General features: G+C 28.5%; 1 protein-coding gene across 1 annotated transcript in view; it reads right to left on the bottom strand.

The window, feature by feature from the left end:
* Positions 1 to 24,896, bottom strand: part of LOC113550696 (chitinase-like protein PB1E7.04c) — a 68,436-nt gene that overhangs the window by 35,628 nt on the left and 7,912 nt on the right. The window contains exons 2-4 of the mRNA XM_026952696.1: positions 16,684 to 17,232; positions 14,537 to 15,001; positions 11,137 to 11,210 (exon numbers count right to left, since the gene is read on the bottom strand). Coding sequence (XP_026808497.1) covers positions 11,137 to 11,210; positions 14,537 to 15,001; positions 16,684 to 17,210 — 1,066 coding nt within the window. The 5' untranslated portion in view covers positions 17,211 to 17,232. The remainder of the gene's footprint in view (positions 1 to 11,136; positions 11,211 to 14,536; positions 15,002 to 16,683; positions 17,233 to 24,896) is intronic.

Below are 24,896 nucleotides of genomic sequence, written 5' to 3'. Positions count from 1 at the left end.
TTCCATATTTTCCAAACCCAACATCATGATTCCATTATCTGATAAAATGTTAAATAACTTAAAAACTACTCGTTTGAATTTAGATTTTGAAATTTTAATTTTTTTTAAAAAACCCGCTAAATAATTGTTAGTAAAAAAGGTAGAATTGATTAAAAGTTTTTAATACAACTTTATGTGATTTAAAGTGAATAATAATTTGGGTGAATAAAAAATTTAAAAGTAACTCGGCTATAATAGTTTAAACCAACGGGATTTTTAATTTTAAAACTTATTTATTTGTTTATGCCCAGCCTTGGACTCCATAATAATATATTATAGATATGGTCTTGTAGGAATAGCTGATATTCACATTTCACACATTACACGCTCCACAGGCTTGATGTCGCAAACAAAACCCAACGGACGGACGTTATGATAATATTGAGTTTCGACTTCTATTTATAGGACAACAAGTCGACCGACGACCGACATAATATTATATACCTACAATATAATATAATATTATTATTATAAATCACACACGCGAGCGCGCGTATTCGGGAGACAACACAACTATACAACACAAGTCATACAACCTATTGCAGCAGAACCCCATATACGCCATTGTTGCATTTATATTGCAGTCATTGCACGTTGCGCAATCGCAACGATCCCCTATCACGATACCTAAAAGCAATGGCTACCAGCACCGTCATCGTCGATGCTGGACACAGTTTTGTACACAGCAACGACCAAGAGCGTGGAAAACGTTCGCTCCGGCACCGAAAGCAACACAACGGACTCAGATTGGATTTGCGTAGGTAGTAGATGTATAGTGTACACCACTTTACGACAATACGTAGGCGTTCTATATTTTGAGAAATTAAGTATTTGACTTTTTCTAAATCTTATATTGTACAAGAGGGCAATCGTATATAAAACTATAAAAATGTAAAATATTTTGACTACAATATATAATTCTAGGTTTCTTATGAAGAGTGTATTACCTACTCGGTTTTTAATTGTAGAATGAGTTCTTGATTTATTAATATAGATCTAAATTTACAGTTATTATGCCATCTTAAAGACAACATCTAGAACATCAATATACTACAATTAATATGGTAAAAGACTCTTATTTGAAAAAAAAATAACATTTCATCGCTCTTAATTATTATAAATTATTCCAGCTATTCCAGGCCAGTTGTACATAAGATCGTTTAACTTATAGCGGATATGAGGTTTTTCAGGTATTGACATATTTAAATCACAAATAGAGATTTTATTGTTTTATAGTAACGCGTAGGTGTAGCGCAAATTAAAAATTTCTGTCGAATGTTTAAATTATAGTTAGTAAAACTTATTTTATCATCACCTATCGCACATTCCACGTTACCTTGATGTGTTATGCATAGTATATAATAATATTATTATTAATTAGAAATGTTAGAACATTGCCTATTTGGCTAGTTGGTATTATTAATATTGATTTTATGATTTTTTACTATGACGATGATAAAGGATAATTAATGAGCAATGACTATTTATCTTAAGCCTAAAGAATTTAACTAATTGCATAATAGAACAATTAATCTTATCACGATTCATTAAAAGTCTTAAAATATATATACCTATAATATGTTCTAAATTGATCAAATTAATTAACAGTATTTAATATTTTTTAGAAAAATGTAACTTCATAAGTCATAAATTTGGCTACAATACAAGTACACGAATTAAACTTTAAATACGTTGAAGTAACTGCAGTTTAACGCTTAACCCCAAGTAAAAATACTATATCTAGCACAATTGCAATAGGTACTTCTTAAAAATAATTTATCAAATACTGCGTATACTATATACAAAATATGTATTATTTATTTTATCGTTAATAAATAAATCATACAATTACATCTATTGTTGATCTTTAATGTTTAACTATTAAAATATTTGAATATATTTTGTATATAAATATGTAAACAATTATAGTAGGTATATTAGCGTTTATAGATATAGCATTGACATGTGTTTGATATAATATCTGTTATTATTATTTATTATTACATTATAAATTAAATACGAGTACACGGCTCTTTAGGTATTTAATAGTATACAACTGTAGTACACGTATGCGTCTGCTCTAAAACCTACATTATAATATCATTATACTTATTTGTAGTCTACTATACTCTTTCCGGGACTTTAACTTTACAGAAATGTAATGTTAGACGTTTTCAGTAATTTTTCAAAAAAATTTTCAATAAGCAAAATCATTGTAATTAAATATATTATTTTATAATACGCAAACACGATTTTTTTTAAATACGATTATAACTTTTTAGTAGATACAATTATTTTTAAGTACCGATATATTTTGAAAATTTATGATTTACGTATTCACTGCAAATTTTAAAAATATAAGTTCGTACAGAACTGTAAGAACTGTTTCTGTAGATTATAAATATTTACCGAACATACTATACATCAATATAAACGCTTATTTGATTACACTAATAAATGATGCACCATCGCTTATCATAGAAGAATTAAATGGTGTCCAGCAGATCAAAAGTATTCATTTTTAACCCATTCGTGCCGTATATGTACACTCCGACACAATAATGGAAATTTGAAGGTCCTATTACGATGTGCAACTATATGGTTTTAACTACCTATTATAATGTATAAGGTCCGAGTCGTATTTAAAAATGCGTAAATACCGCGGCGCGTATATAATATGGTCATAATGTTATGTTATTTTTCCAGCTTAACGTCCCCCTCTCATCTACCACGAATTCTAACTTGCATAAAAACCGCAATAGCCTATTGTTATAAAAGCAACTCCAATGTCATTATGTTATTATATTCTTGTCGCGAGAACAAATTAACTGCTATTGGTTCCACTTGGGGAAAAAAACTGCAGCGAATTGCCAGTCGGCCATATATGTTGGTTGCGAGTGGTGGGCGATCATGAGTCATATGTTATAAAACAGAAATTGAAACAAAAAAAAACAAATAAACAAGATAAAGACGCGTAACTGATATAATATCATATAGCATGATGTATACAAAATTAAATATGATATATTTTTCCTGGGACACGGCTAAAACGAAAATAATAAACGTTACATAAACAACGCACATAATATATATTTACAAAGGTCAAAGCCCAAAGGTAGGTATTAACTAATTAGTTATTACATTTTCTAATTAACTTATATGTTTTGATTCATACGGTTATAAAAAAAATGAATTAACTTCATTTTAACTAAGTATTAATATAATTAATACTTTTCTCCGTCGTATTGACTTTGAGTTTAAATATTGCCTACAATCTAAACTCCACAACCACCGAAACCCCCTGACTTAGAACTACTCACCCCCATGGCCCATCATTATTTCTGGTGACTCCACGCAGGAGTCATCTAAGACGAACTTTATGTTGTGATCTACTGATTGACTAATCATCCTTACTCTATGTCAGGAAGTTCAATCACTAGATGAGCCTTCACCTTAATCGTTTACAAATGTGTAGCCATAGCTAATTTATATTTTTGTTTATTGTAATATTTGTACAGATGAACAAATTTTAAATTAAAAAATAAAAAGTTGTAAACTGAAATTATGAGTATATATGTAAATCATTGTACGATAGGCATAATGTACTCATAAGCATATAATAGGTTCATATAGTAAAATTAATGTGTAATATGTGTTCAAGTTTAAGGTAAATTAACAAAATCATAACTACGGGAATTTTAATTCGACGAAATTAAGCGTGACTATTTGAAAGAGATCACAAGATATCAAAGTAACATTTATTACTGTGTGATGGATGTCGTAAGCTTTAAAAAAATATAATCATCGTAAAAAGAAAATACAATTTTTCAGTGACTTAGTGAGTATAATATTTAATAATATATGTATTATCTATAAAACTTAATACCTATATCTATAATATAATAAAAAATATTATTTTATTATATTATAATTATTATTATTTAGTTTTCTACGGCGATTATACATTTCACATAATTATTATAACATAATGTAATACTAATAACAAGTAACAACGTATTGTCTGGAACAGCGCCTAATGAAAATTCTTTCTGGGACTTATTGACCTTCGTCCAATAAATTACAACAGCCGTCGCTGCAGCAGATTGGATTAGGATAAATTATTTCATTGTTAAAATTCAATGCATATGTGTAATAAATATATTATAATGATATTATTTAATGCAAAGACATTATAATATACTAAAGTGCGAATCACAATGCGGTGAATTCATCGTTGACTTATAATGACCTTTATCCGATGAGAAGGGATTTGCACCAAAGTAACTAAGTTAGTATACGGTTTTAAAGTATAGATACACGTTTTATACATTTATATATATGTCATATGTGCACTGATAAGTGATAGGGCATAGGGCATTTGATGAACGCCTATAATAGACGTAATTATTTTATTTGAGTCCAACTGAGATAAGGCCATTAAAATATACAGGAATAATGTCATTAATCGTGATTTTATAAAGAAAAATAAAACAAAATATGTACTCAAAATCCGTCGGAACAATTTTGGGTTTTATTTTAAAGTAAAATACATTATAAACATGGTAAGCCAAATCGTAAAGAAATTATAAAAAATATTGGAATGTTTGAAGCACTTTCGTAGTTTCGTAATGCGACAGTTAATCGTTTTTCGTGAGGTGAAGTTCGACGTGAAGGAAAAAAAGGTAAATCGAGATGGTGATACGCAGTGAAAAGAAAGCGTATTATTGTGTACCTACACGAAATCTCGTGATTTTAATGACGCGATCGGGTTGAAATATTTAAACGGTAAACGGCAATAATATAGGTATATATATATATAATCGTATATTATGCATAAATTATAGTTTATTTTCCTTTCGAAAATTACGATGTTTCGACCAAGTTGTCAGAAAAATAGCGTTAACATATATTGATAGCAATTTACCTGGGTAGTAAGCACCCATAGCCATCTCACTCGTATTACGCACAGCATATATATTATAAAAAATTATTATGACACGAGACTTGCGAGGCCCGAGGAGAGTTTCATCGATATAATACATCGAACCTCGTTTGAGATGATAAATGTGTTCCTATTAAATATTATATTATATACGTATGGTGTCAGCAGTGCCTGTAGTAGCCGCAATCCGATACAGCAATAAGTGGTGCGCTATATATTATATTTTAATATGCCGCTCGTGCTTTTCTGTTATAACATTGTAACGTATACTTCACTCGATGCAAGCTGGCACGAATTATTAGCCATTTCTGTGTATTTTCTAATAAATAAAAAAAAATTAATAATTTGATATTTTGATTTTAATTTTCAAGTATACTCGTAAAGTCGTAAATACAGCACTGTTTTACATAAGTGGCTTCTAATCGAATTATTTAGATTTTCAATACACAGTTTTAGATTTTCATTTTGATAAGCAACAAACATTTTCAGAATAATATGAAATTTATAGAAATTAGAAATTTTATTTTATTGTGTTTTTCAAACAATTTAATATTAAAATAAAATGCTCATTTCTATCAAAATAATGCAAAAAAAAAAATGTATTATTTACTTATAAGTAAATAGACCGATGATCGTCTTGTATATCCAAACGTGTTACGAATACGTAATAATATAGAACGATTATAGATTATATAGTGTACATAAATATATAATAATATAATCTATCATACATACATATATATATATTATTTATATTATATGTAATAATAATATTCCCACGCGTGAGATGAAATAGTATATATTCATTCGTTGAACGTCCGAGTTTCTCTTTGTTTGCGACAACGACCTTTCGAGGAGTATTATATTATATATACCTTTAATCTTTATTATTATTTAAAAAATTATAATTGATTTTTGTATCGCATTTACTCCGAACACGCGCTTTACACATATTATATACATCACACACCTAATCCCGCGAACGAGTTGTCTGGGGCACTCGTTGGCAACAAGGAGTTTATATATAATATAAATACAATGTTATATATATATTTATATACAATGCAGTATATGCACAATAAACAACGATATTATATATATTATTGGACCCGCCGACGTGCGTGCGTGCTGCGAGTTTGAGGTCATCGGTGTCGACGGCCAACTGGCACGGTTGTTACTTTATTTTTTATTTTTATTTTTTTATCCCCTTTTAAGTCTCGCATACGTATGGTGTTTTGCAACGCCAATGCGGGTGTATATTATATTATACGCGTGTGTATAAACTTATACGATATACGAAACGCGTGGACCACCCACGACAACATCGTATAATATTTATATTCTTATATATGCCAACTGCCGCCCTGGACGAGAGGGACACGCTGCAGCGGTTCCGTATATTAACGTATACGTGCGTGGACATATTATTATCACGTGCGCCGAAGATTTCACAATTGCGTTTTTATTATTATCAATTAGATTGTATTTATGTAAACACAGAGCTCACCCGCATACGGCTAAAAATTATATTGTTGATATTATGATATGATTAGTTCGCGAAGTCAATGTTGAAAACGCTCTTCGATCGACCCGACCTGACCTTATGGCCTGATGCCTGAGAGTCGCCAACGGAACTAACCGCACAACTCGGGCTCTCTCCTAGCGGTAACCCCCCTCGACACTTTTAGAATTTCTGTAATACAAATCACAATGCCTTTTTATCTGTTCAAATGACTCGTAAAGCCAACATAAATCAAACGACGAACCTGCAAGATTTTCTGGAAGAAAAAATTGATACGTATCAATATGTACTTTGTATGATTACGTACCGACACGTATCTGAGACGTATCGCTGGTATATCACACATATAACTTATTTCAAAAGCTCGAAAAACTGATAACCTGTACGTATCGATACACTAACTGGTAAATTCTCCAGAAGTCTATAAGTCACGGATTCAGTGGGTGATATTTCTATATGATTATAATTTAACAATAATAGTATGGCTGGTCACATATATTTAGATAGATCTTACGTAAGAATTTTTTCTCTAGCAAAACATGAAATCCGCCTATACTACTGAGCCATCTATCTACCTAACCATACATCTGTATTATATTATAACCTACGCACTACGCTTGTTCCATAATTCGCAGTAACCACGGTGCACCCTGTGCACTCTAAACACACATTTCAACCCCATGGCAAAATTATTTATTAATTATCTATATACAATATACATCCACTCCACCTGGTCGTGTAACACGTGACACATGTTGTCATATATCCATATAATATTTATAGTCATATACACTTAATCTATACATTTAGTCAGATTCGAAAATCTCGTAGCGATGATACACTATGCATTATAATATTATATCGTAATATCACACGTCATTATGTCATTACACATAATATAATATATAATATGTAGGTACGCACTAGTATAATACACTATAGAGATCGCGCCTATTTGTTTGCGCGCTCTGCTAAATCAGGTCAAGAATGTTTAAATACTTCTCCTATTGCGCGTATATAAGTATAATATAGGCAAGTCCATATATAATAAGGACCAGATCGTATACCCGCACACGTATGGTGTAGTACACAGTGCCTTATTATATGTGCCCCCCACCCCTTGGCAAGTGTGCTTACTGAACCTATACATTAATTTATTATGTACAATAGTATATCACGGTAGAATATACAGCAGAATAATGGATTGCGTTCATCGCGATTTCATCAATTTAATATGTTTTTTCCATCTGTTGTTACTAGGTACACCTGGACGGCGTTCAAAACGATGATCGATACACATAATATTATTTTAACGAACCTCAACTGTAATGGGTATACGACGGCGACTTTCTACAACGACGCACGTAAACCTCGCGAAACCATTATAATAATCGAGATAATACCTCGTTTACAATATAGATACGATATAGATATAATATTTTAATGACTCATGGCTAACGCGATCGCGTAGCCGTCTGGCGAGTACAAAACATTGTGTAGAAAACATCATACCAAAAAAATAAATACGATATAAAAAAAAAATTCAAACTCAAAAAAATGAAAAAAATATAGTTGGACGTTTTATTTTTATTATAAAGTATTTTTCAATGATTATTATGATCACCGATAGTGTTTTATTTCCAATCCTGATATTCTTTTAATGGTAATTATTTTTTCAAGTTCTTAGAACATTTAACATAATTTATTTTTAAAGTGAACGTAAATTGCAGTACCTATACATATTGTAATAAAAAAAATCAGTATATTGGTGATAGGTGAGATACATTTGTGAGATAATGTCAAACACGTAGTAGATAAGTAATACTCACTGACCACCGTATTTATATTTATAAATAATTAAAGATGCTGCAATTTCAATGCTTCTATTTTAATGTCTTTATTAATAGTTTAAAGTGTCTTTTAAAAAAAATTCACCATTGTTCAATTCGTTTCCGTCATATAATAGTTTAAACGGTAGAAATAAATTTGTTAACATATTTTTATTGACTTATAGTACTTATATAGTTTAAAACATTTTTGTTTAAAATACTTTACAAATGTTATCATGCCGTGAATGAAAATATGAAACTAAACTGTACTATAACTTAACCTATGTTTTTAGTAATAAGGTTTACGGAAACAGAAAAGATATTATATGTGGACAAATATATACACCAATACATTGCTGTCTTTTATGCCCTACAGGTGAAAAGTATAGATAGTATAAAAAGCTGATAATTTTAGCTAAAATGGTAATACTATTTTAGTAGATATTTAATGTATATGCTACACCTTCAAGTATAAGACATAATAAATAACAGTGTCATGCGGTACGTGCACATGTATAAGCACTAAAGTTAGGTATTAAAATTGCAATAGTTAACTCTAAAAGGGCCTGAGATAATTAGAGCCATAAATTAATACATGAGATACATGGTAATTATTATATATTATATAAATATGAATATTTATACAGTATATAATATTAAAACTACATAATAAAATAAATCTTAAATAGCATGTAAAATATTAAGTATTCAAGAGATGGCGATATTGTAATAAACTTCTATATAGTTGCAGTTTCATAAACAGTTAATTTTTTTCAACGACATTCGCCTCTTATATAATATATCAATACATTATTTTTAATACTATATTTTATTAGGTTACGTTAAATATTACATGTCGATATATTTTCAACTCTGGAAGTACGTATTTGTGCAAAACATGCAACGGTACCTATAAGGAGGAGCTGAGTAAGCTGCAGTACTCCTCGGATTTTAGAAGTATTTAAATGATTTCAGTGTTTTATGAACTAATTACGCAAGACCTAACCAAATATTAAAAATTATAATTTGTATGAAGATTGCTACTAAAGTTTAAAATGTTAAATCCACGGTTTCAACAAATCGAACCTATGAGGGATCCTAATAAGATAAGTCTACCTTATATATAACAAATAATTAGTCCCCCCCTCAAAAAAAAAAAGCAAAACCACTGTGTAGACTTGTAATAACACTACTCGTATATTTTTTATTGAGTATTCAATATTATATTATACGAGTTTATAAACATTTCGTTGAAGTCGTTATATTATACACGTCAGGACATTAACCGAATACTGTGTGACGCGTGACAAGAATATCAACATGTGCATTAACTACTATCTAAGCCTATATAATATAAGTGACATCGTTCAAGTATTATTATTAATATAAATTGTATATAAACAGTATATATATAAATTGTAAACATATAATTAATATATAATATTGAGTTTACGAACAGTTTTATTTTTTATTTTATCGAAACTGATCTTTGAATAAGCTAATGCACACATACCTGTAACGAAAATTAGTATCCGTCTGGCGTACTCCGTCGTCATAATCGTCTTATACGAGTTGTACACGTTATAAATCACTATTAAACGCGAGCGCGTGTAGGGTTTATTAGAGGTACTCGTAGTAGTAAAATATGAAATACAAAATAAATATTATAACTTACTATTATTATTATTGCGTATATACGCGCGATACTATACGATAGAATATATTATTATTAAACTATTATTGTAATCAGATGAAGTGGCTATGGTATCGGTTTGAATCTCCGAGCACGTGTCATTACTGCGGCGCAGTCGATACTCACTGCAATATTATAGGTACTACTATTATTTTAATATTATTAGATGATACACATAGCCGAACAGTTAGCAGTTTAAGTTCCGTGTGCGCTGTTATCTCCTATAGTATTGTTATTGTTTATGATGTACCTAACTACGCTTGAAATACTAAATAATAATGATAAACACACACACATCAACAGATAATATATCATCTTGAGTTCTGTAACGACATTTTAATCTTGTCCAATGTACATGTTATTATTATTATTATTTAAGTATAAATACCAAATTATGTTTTTACGTAAACAAATAGTCTGATACAGACAATTATAGTCATTTAATTAGCCAACAGGCAACAATTCGAAAAATATATTATTTTCATAATAAAAAGCGGACAAATATATTTAATCGTTCTATTATATTTTAATAGATAGATGGAAAGTCTTAAATTTACCTAATATTCATTGAGTATAGGTCTATGGTATTAATTATTTTATACAATTAAAAACTATTTTGAACGGAGATAGTCTTTCATTCTAGAATATTTTTTTTTAAATATGACTATTTGTTTATTGATATTTACTAAATTTGGTTAAATCTGGTTGTTCGCTCTTGAATTGCAATAAAAAAATATATTCAATTTCATCAAAAACTTATTTTGTGTTAGATGTTTTGAGTTTTTTATTATCAAAAGATTTTTCTGATTATTTGGTAAAATAATTTGAAAATTTATACTTTTGACCCTTTAAATAGTTTAAATACATACTATACTTATAGATCCAATTTTCTAGATATTTCCCCCAAAGTTTATGATATGAGTATTTATTTTTTTCTACTCTAAAAAGTATTTTCAGATACAAAAAACCACACACATATCATTATAAAACCAATACTTTTATCACTTCATTCAAAATCTAAGATTCAATTTTTTTTTAAATTTTGATTTTGGTGCATAAAATAATTATTATTATCATATATTATTTTAGATTAATATAATATAATTTTTACCTTTTTTCAGAATGTGTTGCTCTGTAGTTATTTCTTCATCACTCGTCTGCATAGTAATCGTATTAGTGGAAATTCTGAAAAAATAAACATTTAAAAATATAAGAAGAGTATGAATAAATCGTCGAGAAATAAAAACCTAAATTTTATTCCATTTGACGTACATAATATTAGATATTAACGGTCGCCGTTCCACCGACGAGTAGATAAACACTTATACACGGCAATCGCGGTTAAAGGGGCATGCTGCCATACAGTATTGTATTACTGTACAACCTATCCGATGGTTTTAAGTAATTTTATGTGATTTAATATTATAGTAAAAGGCCAGCAAATAATTAAAAACAATTAATTTGAGTTGATTACATAAAACTTAAAAGTCAACGTAAAGAACTTTAAACTATAATAGTTAATAGTTAAAAAATAATATTTCAACTCTACAAGTTTAAAGTTTAGTTTAAATTACTATCTATAAGTAACAGATATATATATATATATATATTGATTAAATATGTTTCAATTATTATTTTAAATAATAACTAAATATTTTGTAAAAAAATATGCATCTTACACTATTTCTTCTTATTACATTCGAGCTGTAATAGTTTAGGTAATTACAGATTTGTTTCGACTAAACAATTAAATAAATGAATATTTTTTTCGTATTTAAAATCATTGTAGGTATATTCTTATTGAGAAACCCGACAAAAAATAATAATAGTAAATCAATTAGTTTTAATTATTACTGTTATAGATATGTATAAACATGATTTTAACTTCATGTTCACGTTATACCTTTTTAATTAACTAGAAAAATCTATGTTGTCACAATAGATTATTTAAATAGTTAAGTTAATAAGTTAATCCAATTAGTTAATGTCAAAACTTAAAAAGTTTATATTATTATAGTTCTTAGCTTTAAATGTTTAACTAGTTTATGTCTATCTTTGACCATAATAGTATACGAATGCGATGCTTAATGGATGTTGTTTTTTAATATTAATATTACAAAGTCGGTGTAAAATTTATAAATTAAAAATGGTTTGTTAAACAACACATTGTACATGAATTTCGCATGAATATTGCAGATTCGTGTGTTTATTTACACATACTATATACGTATTGTACAAAATTAAAAGAAAAACATTTATCTCTCATAATAATAATCTTATTTATTTATTACACAATTTTTTAAACGCTAAAATGATTAGGTTTTGTATAGTAATAATATGTAAAGATTTTTAATGTTAATAATAATTAATAAAAATAACATTGATAACTATTCAATCCGTTCTCAAGACATTTTTTTATATAAATATCATTAACGTATATAATATGATAATATTATAAGAAATATTGTTGTTTATTACTCTGTAGTCTGTACTGTTTTAATCTAAATAAAAAATCTCTCTAAGAATTTAATATTTTAAATTTTATTATAATGACTTGGATATACAACGAAAACCTTTATTTATAACATTTACTAAATTAGACCACGGAAATTAAGAATCGTCGAAGACTTTTTTTCTTTTAAATTGAAAAATTTCAAAAACGAAAGCGAACCTTCCCTAATTTAATTTAAGTAGTTTCTTCCTTTGGACTCTCCGAACACGGACGCTTTAATTCATTATAATGATAAGCAAAATCATATAACAATAATATTAAAAGCTAAAGCCAAAATTAAATTTAATTTAATTTGATTACATAAAATATATTTGAATTTGTATAATATTAATGAAACCCGTTACAATTTTTAATTTACATAACATCTATAAACTATATGATTCAAAATGTATTGAATATCAATATTTTAGTAAATAATTGTAAAAATAACATCTGTATACCTACTATCTAATAACTACTAACTATTAGTTAATGTCATAAACCTAAAATAATTGACTAACATGTTTGCAACAATTTTTTATTTACAATATTATGATAACTAAAAATACTAAGTCCTATATATATATATATATATTATTTTGTTAAGAAACGGGATCAGGGTAGATGGCAATTTACCATTTTGCTTGTATACCAATAAACATTTTTTTTTTTTTATTACAACATATACGTTAAAGATAATTTATTAAATGATGATTTAGTTTTTTAACTGTATACATTCAGTTGTGTACGATAAATTATTTTTAATTCCGAAGAATCAATTTTTTTAGACATAGTACTCGGGTAATATGAAACAATTAAAGCTTTTACATTATTAGAGGTATATTTTTAAATTAGAAACAATATATTTAAATCTTTTCAAATGTATGTATTTAAATAGCGTGTAACAATTCACAATCTTTTCACAAATCTATACATCTTTAATTACATTGTCATTATTCAAGATTATAGTATTATTTTTTTTTCATTAGGTAATACAATTAAAAATCTAATTTTTAACGATCAGACATCAGTTAAAATTCAAATAAGTTAAACGATTTTTCTTCTTACAAATAAAGTCATATATATATTTATAACCTAACTAACCTAACAAAATATTATTAAATTACGATTTGTACTTTGTTTTTCATTCATTTTACGTAAAATAATGATTGAAAGAAATTAATTAACTAACATAAAAATACCTACTCTTCACACATCAATATTACAATTGATTTCAAATTTAGTAAATATTGAGATACAATTTTAATAAATAAATAATATGCATTTGATAATGTATCAAACATTTTAAATTATTAATGAATCATAAAAAAAATATAAGTTGTAAAGTGATTATTTTTTTTATAAAACAAAAAAAAACTTAAAAATGTAATACTAATTTCAAAAATATATTAAGTGCTTTTAGCATAATTTAAAAATATTATTTATTAATTAATATTATTTATTATTAGAAAAATAAAACCAAGGTAGCAAGTAGGTACACAATACGAATAATACGATTACTCTCGGCTAAATAATCAATTAACTAATTAAGTAAAATTATAATTATATTTTTATCCTTTCCTTAGATATAGGTTTGTATAAAATATTATAGTCACATTAAATTAAACTTGAGATAATATAAGGAAACTAAAGTTATTCATTTCATTCATTGCTAGTAGTACCCGAGCAAAAAAACCTCGATTGCAAACATTTTTACACGAATTAGTGAACACCGATCACCGTAAATATATCTTAGCATGAAATTTTCAATAACAAGATTTTTATTTACCGTGACACAAGCTAGGAACATACGTAATATGGGAATCGGTCGATGATCGGTCTGAACTTAACCGGTATAAACACTTTGGAGTAGTAGTTGTGAGGATTCGATAACAATAAAATAAATTAATTAAATAATAATTATAAATAATAGGATCGAAAAAATTGGGTTTAAATAAATGAGACGGGTAGTACCCCGTCGCCGGTGGGTAAGTAGGAAGTTATCGGTTTACGCCCTTACGCGAAAACGTCGTCATCGGCTGCAGCGGCTGTGTCGACAACTGTTTGTGGCGGTTCGTCTTTGTGCACGAAATCCACAAGCCTGGGTGGCAACCGATACGCAGGTGGTGGTGGCGATGAAGGAAGTGGTGGCGGAGGTGGTGGAGGCTTCTTCTTAGGTGGCCGTACTTCCTTCCGAGGCAGCGGTTTGGGTGGCAACCGGTCCTCCTCGGCCACGGCCACCAATTTCTCGTATAGGCCCACGTCGTCGCCAATAGCTGCACTAGACGAAAACTCCCGTTCCAGCTGCATGAACGGCTCCAGCACTCTGTCCAGCACACAGTTCTTGTCGCTGCCACCGTTCAACACGCCGTCATCGCCGGAACAGTCTTCACCGACGGAGGATTCGGCAGGACACTTGGACACCACCGTAGAAACGCTGCTGTTGGTGTCGTCCGATTCTGATTCACCGTGGTAAACGAATAACCTGTAACATGGACATATTTCCATGGTTATTATATTTTTCAAATTTGCATACACAATTCTAATATTTTTATTTTTATTAGGTAATTTTTATTTTTCCAAAAATTTTGTGTTTTCCTATTTACCATATAATTGTTATAAGATAGGGCATGACAGTATTGGGGTCAAATTAATAATAATAATACATTTTATTACGGATATTACTCAAATGTGATAATGTATAAAAAACAACTACTTATATAGTATTAGAGCTAAAAATATCATAGTTTTTTAATGTTAAATTATTCTTTTTAAATAGGTAACTATTTAGGTAAAAATATCATGATAGACATTTGAGGTAAGATTGTTTAAGTGAATTTTTCACTTTACTTTAATGATAGGTATTTAAAATATTACTTTATATTATAAATGTTATCTAAAAATAAATTGTATGAGAGTAATTCTAACAACATTTACTATAATAATAACATGTATTGATAATATTATAAGAAAATAATTTGCATAGCTTAAACAACGACAAAGTTTTAAAAATATTATAAATACGTAAGTTAACTTTAATATATCTACAATAAGTAATGTGCAGTTGCATGTGAAAATAAACGAAATAAATAAAATTAAAATTAAAATTATTTGAATATAACATTCTATAGTACCAACATATTTTGAGGTTTAAAATATTTCAATACTTTATTACAACGCATGGATATTTGTATGATATATTCAACATCATATAATTGAATACAAAAACTTTTATATAGATATTGAAGTTACGCCTATATAATCTTGTGATGAGAACATATATATCATTATTACCAATAGGCATCCAATTATAATCCTAATTGTTTCGATTTGCGACAGAAATTAAAAATAATATACCCATCGCAACGCTTCATTTTTTAATTAACATTCAACACTTGATAGTATCGCATACCTATATAATAATCAACATGAACATTCCTACAGGGCAATTCTTTGAACATAGCTCAATAAATAATAGGTTTGTATCTGTTTAGATGAGTTTCGTTATCTATATATAATATAATCACAGTGTTCATCAATCATCACTAATTAGTAGAAATGAATCATCGATCGTCATCTTTTAGCTCCTTTCTCTATATAAATGGAAATTTTATCAGGTAATATAATTCACTTTTCGCTTATATAACCCGTTAGTTTATATATTTTCTAGTTGGATGACTTGCGTAAAATTTTAGATGAAAGGTAAATTAAATGTTTTTTTTTTTTTTATAATTATATAAAATAATATAAAATATTATCTACTAACTGACATTGTCTAGTTTTAATTCATGTAAGTACATGAAAGTACATTCATATTATATTATATTTCTTTTTATAATGTTTTCTATTGATAAATACTGTAGTGCTCATTTCATACTATATTGTATAATACACCACATTATAGTAATAGGCACCCGGTAATGGGCCACCAAAAATGTACGTTTAAATCAGGTAGACCCAGTGATAGGACCACTATTTTAAAGAAGTGTACGATCGTTAAAAGCCTACGAGAAACAAACTTTAATTAGAAATGATTATATTTTTAATGTAAAAATATACATCAACGTATATTCTATTTTTTTTTCGATTATTCGTTATACACACGAGTTGCGAGAACCCGGCTTATAATATTATGATATTATATAGTATAAACAAGGGTATACTTGCCTTTCGACGGCGTTCGTGTACAAAGTGGACGACGCGACCGGCGGGGGAGGTTCCGGTTTCTTCTGTTTCCGGGGAGGCACGGGCGGCGGTGCCTTGACGGCCAGCCGACCGTCAACCATGTGCAGCTTGACGACCAGCCCGGACTCCTTGAGACATCGGACACAATCGTCTCGGCTTAGCCTATTCACCGGCCGGCCGTTGATCTGGACGATTTCGTCGCCGGCGGCCAGCGGTCCCCACGACGCCTGCGTGCGAGACGCCGGGCTGCCGTCCGCGCATGACTGGACGAATAACCGGTTGCACGTGTCCACGCCGTCAAACCGCAACCCAAAGCCCAATCGTTCGCCGGGCAGGCGGTAGACAAGCACTTCTTCGGCGGCGCTGCAGGTCGAACCGTCCGTTGCGGCGGCGTCCTCACCGATGGACAGCACGGTGACAAACGAATCTTCAACCGTCTGAACGCCGCCTCGGCCATCACCGTCCACCGATACGACGGTCACAAAGTCTTTCGCGGCCATTGTGCTCATCGCTATCCTGTGCACTGTCGTTCTGCGAAAACCAGTTATGATATATTTTTATTTAATGTACATGATAATCAGATATTCAGATATATTATAATAGTACAACAGAGACATGATGTAAATACACGAAAATAATAATATATTTTAAGATTAAATAGGAACTTAAGCTTAAAAATTATGGGTTTTCATCGGCGAACATCACCATTCTGGTAAGAGGTTCTTTCTTAAATAACCTAACCTAACCTGGTCGAGCAGTGGAGATAATAAAACAAAAATTATTACGTGTGTTTTAGATTGGCACCTTTAGATATTTAAGTTCAAAATATAATTAAGAGTACAGAACTGGAAAAGTGTTATTGAATAAAAGAAATATTATGGGAGTAACGACGGTCAGTTAAGGAGTAGAGATTTAGAAAACGAGGATATATATATATATATATATATATATACTGTGCATTTTGTGTTCATAAAAATATACAATTTATCAAACGGTTATAGTTTATTCTGATCGTATATTATCGCAGTAATAACTTACATCGATCAAAACTGCCGGAAACCGGTCGAGAAACTATAGCTTTAATTTCACATGAGTTTAAACTGTCCATAATTATGAAGATAATTTAATATTTAATAAAAACGTATACACAATAACTAGAAAAATAATTAATTAACTATAGGTCAATTTGTTAAGTTTAAAAACAATGAATAGATTTTAGATCACTCCGTTTTACTCCTTAAATCTGAACTTAATATAATTTAAAACTTGAATCAATCGTATTACAGCGTATCAATAATTCTGTAAAAATATATTTTCAGAAACGTTAATGGATTTTGAAATAATAAATGTTTGATAAAAGAATTACTTAGTATATATTATTATGTATAATATATTGGTTACCGTTAAGAAATAAAAAATCGATGGGTTTTTTTTTTTATCAAACAATAATAATAATAAGGAATAGATTTGAAACATTATATAAATATTAAAAGTGTGTTAAAACAAAAGATTTCCAAATATATCGACCGATAAGAGTTCAAAAAATCAACTCTGTATACAACATATATATATATATATATATATATATATGATAATGTTACTATACGTTGTACATAAGTAGGTGCAGGGTACGCGCTATACGGAATTTGGTCGGTGAAAAAAAAAGCATATGAGCATGTTATTATAACGGTGACCTGGACTTCACTTACAATACGCATATAATAAATATTATATATATATACGCGGATTTCGAATATGCCCGCCCATCATAGGTCGGGCACGCGTGTGTTCGAGTTTTTACAAACACACACACACACACATATATATATATATATAATATTATATATAGATAGGTACACTTATAGTTTAAGATGAATTCGTTTGCTGTGAAATCGCAGTGAAAGTATATACTTATATTCTATAATAGGTATATATATATTTGAAATATGCGGTGTTTACGATACGATCGCTACAAAGAAAAACAATATTATAATATTATCAAACGTTTCTTATTATTATCATCCTCAATATTATAATATTTACTTTTGTCAGAACACTTGGAACCGTACGGGAAAAAAAAGAAAGATATAAAGATAGAAATGTGTATAAATAATAATAATAATAATTATAACAATAATGCAAAAATAATAAGGATAATAGCGGTATTTTTGTGTTCGCGTATCTAATTATATATATTATTGTGCAGTTTACTCGTATACCTCCTACACACAAGTGCATCGCTCGCCGTTTCGAATAATATAATTATTATATGTATAAGTATATTTCTTTGTGACCAAAAGCACAAAACCATACGAGAAAATTTATAATAATATTATATTATAACGTAAATTCACAGGTGATCATCATAAAATATCTCTGGATGTCTAATGTTATGCTATCTAAGTGTAGGCATTAATGATATACATGGTGAACGCATAATAAACAAAAAGATTTTTCTAAGCAAAGTGCTCGTTTTCTTGAACAACTGTCGTACTATTCAACAATGATGAACGCCCGCTATAATACTAAGAAATCGCTGAACTTTTTTTCATTAATTTACAGTTGATATAGTGCTCAGCTGTCTATAATTTTTTTTTGTTCTTTTTTAATATTTTGGACCAGAAAATTTGACAAATCAATATAATGTTTACCGTTTATTTAATTAAGTATTTGTTGCAGTACCTAGTTATTATAGATATATCATTTATATAATGTACATATAGTTTATTATTTATCATCGTTCAGCATTGACAGCATTCAAAGTATTTATTTTAACCGTATTATGTTTAATATAATAAACTATGTTATAATAGAAGCAAATCTAAGTTTTAAAAACATTTTTAAATAGTTTCAAATTCAGTGGTATAAAATGTACGAAAATATTTTAAAAATATTATATGACCGCTATGTAACTATTTTAAACGTATTATAATATATTAATATTTATAACTAATCTAACTAAATCACTAATTGTAAAAAAGGATTTAAATAAGCATTTTTAAGGTCAAAGAAACGTATTATTTTATACAATATTAATTGTTAGTAAAAATAATAAACTATGTAAAACGATGTGAATCTCTATCGATGGCAAGTAAGTACTAAATAGCTAATTAATTGTATTGTAATTCAATTGACATCTCTAAATTAACTATAAACATTTTATGTAACTGTTGTTAGTTAACTTCACTGTTGTATGTTGTTCAAATGAGTACAAAATACTTAGCTGATAATTTTTCTAGCGTTTATAAACAGGTGAATTTATGCCTAAATTGGCTAAATTACGAATCGGAATAATGTAGATTTAATAAGTACATTTAATAGTGTATAAGTATGTTTATGTAATATTTATTATACTTAATATTATTGTAATAAATTGTATTGTATTCATAGTATCCAGTTTTGAATCAGATAGCGAAAAATAAATTCCTTAATAATAAAATATATTGAATTAAATTTAATTCTAGCTATTTGTTAATCGTTTAACGTATAATATTATCTACCATCGTCCACCGTTGTAACCTAATTCGACATGTTATTTTTAACGATCCAATGTCTTTGAACGTTCAAACATTAAAAAGTACGATAATTTTACCATTGCATGCCATTTATGTTAATACTTAATAGGACTGCTAGTGCTTAGCAGTGTTTTATAATACCCGACGACTCTCGGACGATTCTCACGGAAATTTTGCACGCCCTATAATTTGTCAAGTCGTAACATCTAGTAATTTTTATAAGGAAACCTTATTATAAATTTAAAAATATATCCACGATTTTCTCATTTATTATCTCTATTGTGTTTAAATTGCCTTAAACGATAAAATATAATAATGTAATGTAGCACAACGGTTGAAATGTAATAATTTTACAACTAGGTACCTATTTTTTTTCCATTGTACCTACATTAATCCCGGATCTAGACTTATCACACCATGAAGTCGTCGAGGTATAATATCTTAGTATAAAATCTAATCTATATATAGGTGGTACTGTTTATTATATGTTATTGTCTTTAGATGAAACAAAGAAAAAAGCATCGAAATCGAACAATTGACAGAATCAGCTTTGGAAGTATATAGGTAATACACTGCACAAAAGAAAATCATATTGCATTCAATGTTATTGTATTAAGAAAAACTATGATATTATTATGTTAAATAATAGTATATAAGTATTATAATATTATGTAACTATTATTATAAAAAATATTTCAAATTCATTATAGTTGTTTAAACTGTATACGACTGTGGATAATTCATTGTAGATACATATAATTCTATATACCTATATCTACTTATTTCTTTATGTAACAATCAACGAGAAGGCGGGAATGAGTTCAATGTTTTCAGTTTTATTTTGGCGAAACACAATAATATACGTGCATAATAATATTTAATGTATTATACGGTTCGTCAAACAGGATGTAAATTAACGGAAATATTACTTTTTCCCCCCTAGTTTGTTAATCGGAATATTACACGTATTGTAGTCGTACGGAAATACGGAATCACACGTCAAAAAACACGTTCTACAGTAATTTTGTTGAAGCCTTTTAAGGTCCTGAGTAACAGTAATTATACCAACGGTATAATATTATTATATTGACCGAACAAAGGATATCATTATTACGGACATTGTAATATAATATACTATATACATATTATAGAGAACACGGGTAACGCATAAGTACGCTGCAGTTTGTTGTCGTACATTATTGCAAATTTGACTTTATATGTATAGGTCCAAGATCGTAAGCATACAACTACCTCCTACTTGGAAGAATCGTTTAAGCACACCAATTTGGATAAATTTTGATTTTTGCCACCTTGCTTACAGTTCCTACCCACCTCAACATACATTTTTAATAATGATATAAATCAAAATGTTTAGACACCTCTCTAGGCGAGCATCTACACTTTGTTTATCTAGCTTCGAGCACATATAGAGTGACGTAAGTACATATTTTTAAAATATAAATCATTGTATAGATAATAGAATATATTTGGTTCACGGTTATCGTTAATCAATCCAAAGGTACTCAGATCATGTTCTGACAGATGGCACATAACAATTATATCATCCATTACACAACGGGCGAGTATAGTATTTTACATAGTCTTGTTTATAAGACCGTAATCTCGTATAATATCATTATATTTATACCTTATATGTATACATATTATAAATGCTGCAATGCGATTCATTTGAATATTTTATTTTTAAACCATAAATATTAGTGAAGGCTGCTTTAAAATTGTTTGCACATGTATTGTGCAGAAATATATCAATTTCAAAACTATATTTTATTTTTACTTATCAAATAATAGAGGTACCACCTGACACTTGTAAACGACCAATACCTATCATAATGTAAATTATAAAGCGGTACACTAAAAAACCATATCCATCTCGTGGCTCTGCAGATATTAGATATACTGATAATATTTCAAGTGCATGCGGCTACTAAATATTTCAATACAGGTGTATAAACTTATGGGTGAGCTTGGCATTTGTGGAAAGGATCGAATCCCTATATTTTGTAATAATAACTGGAATATTATTCATTTGTTGTTAAATTATTACACATTTTTGTTCATATATAATACACTGTATCTGTATAATTACAATAATGTTATACCTACGCCACCAACATACGATTATATTATGATTAAAAAAATTGGGTACAATTGTAAGTACAAGTTTTGCTTAATTTTTTTCTAATACATTTCAAACTCATAGAACTGGTTCCATTGAATACTAATACTCGGGCACTAACTCAATCAATACCAAATATAAATATTATAGTCGAAGAAAAAGATGAAAGTATTTCAACACAGTGCACAGTTATAAGGGCGCTGCATTTTACTTGCTCCAGGCGTTAAATGTCCTAGATCTGGCACTACATATACGACGCGTATTTTTATTTATTTTTTTTTTGTTGTTGTCTGCATCAATACCGGAAAAATATTTATTATGGTATGTCTCTAAACTATGTGGTGCACGAAATCAAGAATCAATTTTTTTTTAACATTATGTGTGTTAGTTGTTAGGTTACTAGTCATTATTAAAACTTTATGTTATTTACCTTATTGGCGTTTAACAGTTAGTACATGTAACATAGGTTTATAATTTAAAATATTCATTTTTTTTTTCAATCCTAGTTTAAAAACGCATAAAGAGTAAAACAACAAATGAATGTTAACTAACGTAGCTTGTATTTAAGCACATATAATTGTTTTCCAAATAATCACCAATAAATTTTCTTTAAAAAATTTAGTATTGGTCTGTTTTTATAATTTAAATACGGTAAAATGTATTTTGAGGCTACATGATTGTAATTTATATTAGTTAGATTAACTTTGAAAACTCAACCTTATAAAGAACAGAAAAAGTTAGGTTCGACCAAAGGTTCTATAAATATATATTCGAATTAACGAACTGTATTTTAATTTATTTTATACTTTATAGCCATATTTTATTATATTAATTATTATTCTCAAATGTTTTATACTGCCTATATGACTATATATGATAACTGGCCACTGCAATTACCTATGTAATATGTATATTATATATTATGCATTTATTACTTATAGGTATATAATTATTTTATTAATAAGAAACCTGTCCGGTTTAACAAACCGTATTATAATATCATAAAATCTCGAGTTCGTGCTATTCGAGTTGATTATAATAATATGAAAATCCTCAGGTCAGTATCTTTAGCACAACAAGTATACTATTAAATACTGTCCTACAGTGTCGAAACTCTGAAGAAAACTCGAAAGTCGGTCAAAGATTTTTATATAAATGAGTGAAAAAATTGTTTTCTGGTGAAACTATGCTATAAATCGAATTAAATGCACTTCTAATCAATATTATAATGATTTATTAAACACGAGATATTAATATTTACGAAGCACAAACTACATATTAGCTATTGTATTTATAATCGTGTTTATACGTTTTAAGTATTACAGGTAACTTATTATAAGTCAACGATTCCCCATTTGTATAATTTAAGAGGACGCTACATCCACATGTATGTGTAAAATGTACTATTTATAATTTTTGAATTAATTTGCTCATAGCTCGCTTTAAAATTTAAATCTAAAAAAAATCATAAGATAATATTGTTACTTTTTTATTTAATAATAGGTCAACTCAGTCTGATGTTAAACATAACAGAGTTAAATAGATTATTCAGAATATACAATTTTTTATACTGTGTGTTTATAAAATGGAGACAATGCTAAACGTATAATTAAAATATAATAATAAAAAACGGATTCATTTCGGTTTTGTATATTGTTTTAGCTGTGTTTATAAAAATTGGGATGATGATGATAATATTAATATAATATGTTATAAATTAAAATCGCAGCGAATTTTGTTTATGCGTGAATCTGAAGTGACGATTACCAGATTTACCAGTTTTTGTTTCTTAAACCTGATAAATTGATAAACCGAAAAATAATTATGTATTGATTTTTTTATTATTATAAGTCGCGTACGAAAATCCCGTTCAGTAAGATTATGATTATTTATTGCAAAACGGACCCGCCCGCCAGCATCTGCATCGTTTACGTGATGTTATTATAATACATAACATTATTATGGCAAAAAATTGCTCTGAATTCTCATAGGTTTTTACTCTTAACATAAATAATGTGCGTGTACACGCGTATGCATAATATTATAAGATTCACATGTATTGATTTAAGTTTTAGTCGGTCAGAACCAGTTTATTTGAACTGAACAAATGAATAATATACATTTATCTCATGATACAGCCTGCGTATACAGCAGACAGCAAAAACGAAATCTTCGTTTGCTTTTTATTGGGAAATTATTCGATGAAACACACCACTTCATGGTCCACGACAATAATAATGTAGAAGTCGGCGAAAACGAAACTCGCGATAACTGTATAGGTATTATAGTAGAGTAACCAATTTTATAAAAAAAAAAACACAAGAATTTTTTCATACATTTTACATTTACAAATTTGCAATTTAATAATTTTTAATTATTTAAATATTTTAATAAAACATAGCTTTTTGTCATTCATTTTTGTTGTTAATTAAGAAAAATTGGTGAAAGCATTTTTACTTTTATTAGGTGATATTGATTGCTCATAATTTTTATATGACTATTTACTATACTATCTTTTGTTTCGTATTTATTTGATGAAC

The sequence above is a fragment of the Rhopalosiphum maidis genome, chromosome 4 (assembly GCF_003676215.2).
Source record: "Rhopalosiphum maidis isolate BTI-1 chromosome 4, ASM367621v3, whole genome shotgun sequence".
In the NCBI taxonomy this organism is placed as follows: domain Eukaryota; kingdom Metazoa; phylum Arthropoda; class Insecta; order Hemiptera; family Aphididae; genus Rhopalosiphum; species Rhopalosiphum maidis.
Note: the sequence above shows the minus strand (reverse complement) of the source record. Positions and strands in the feature narration are given on the sequence as shown.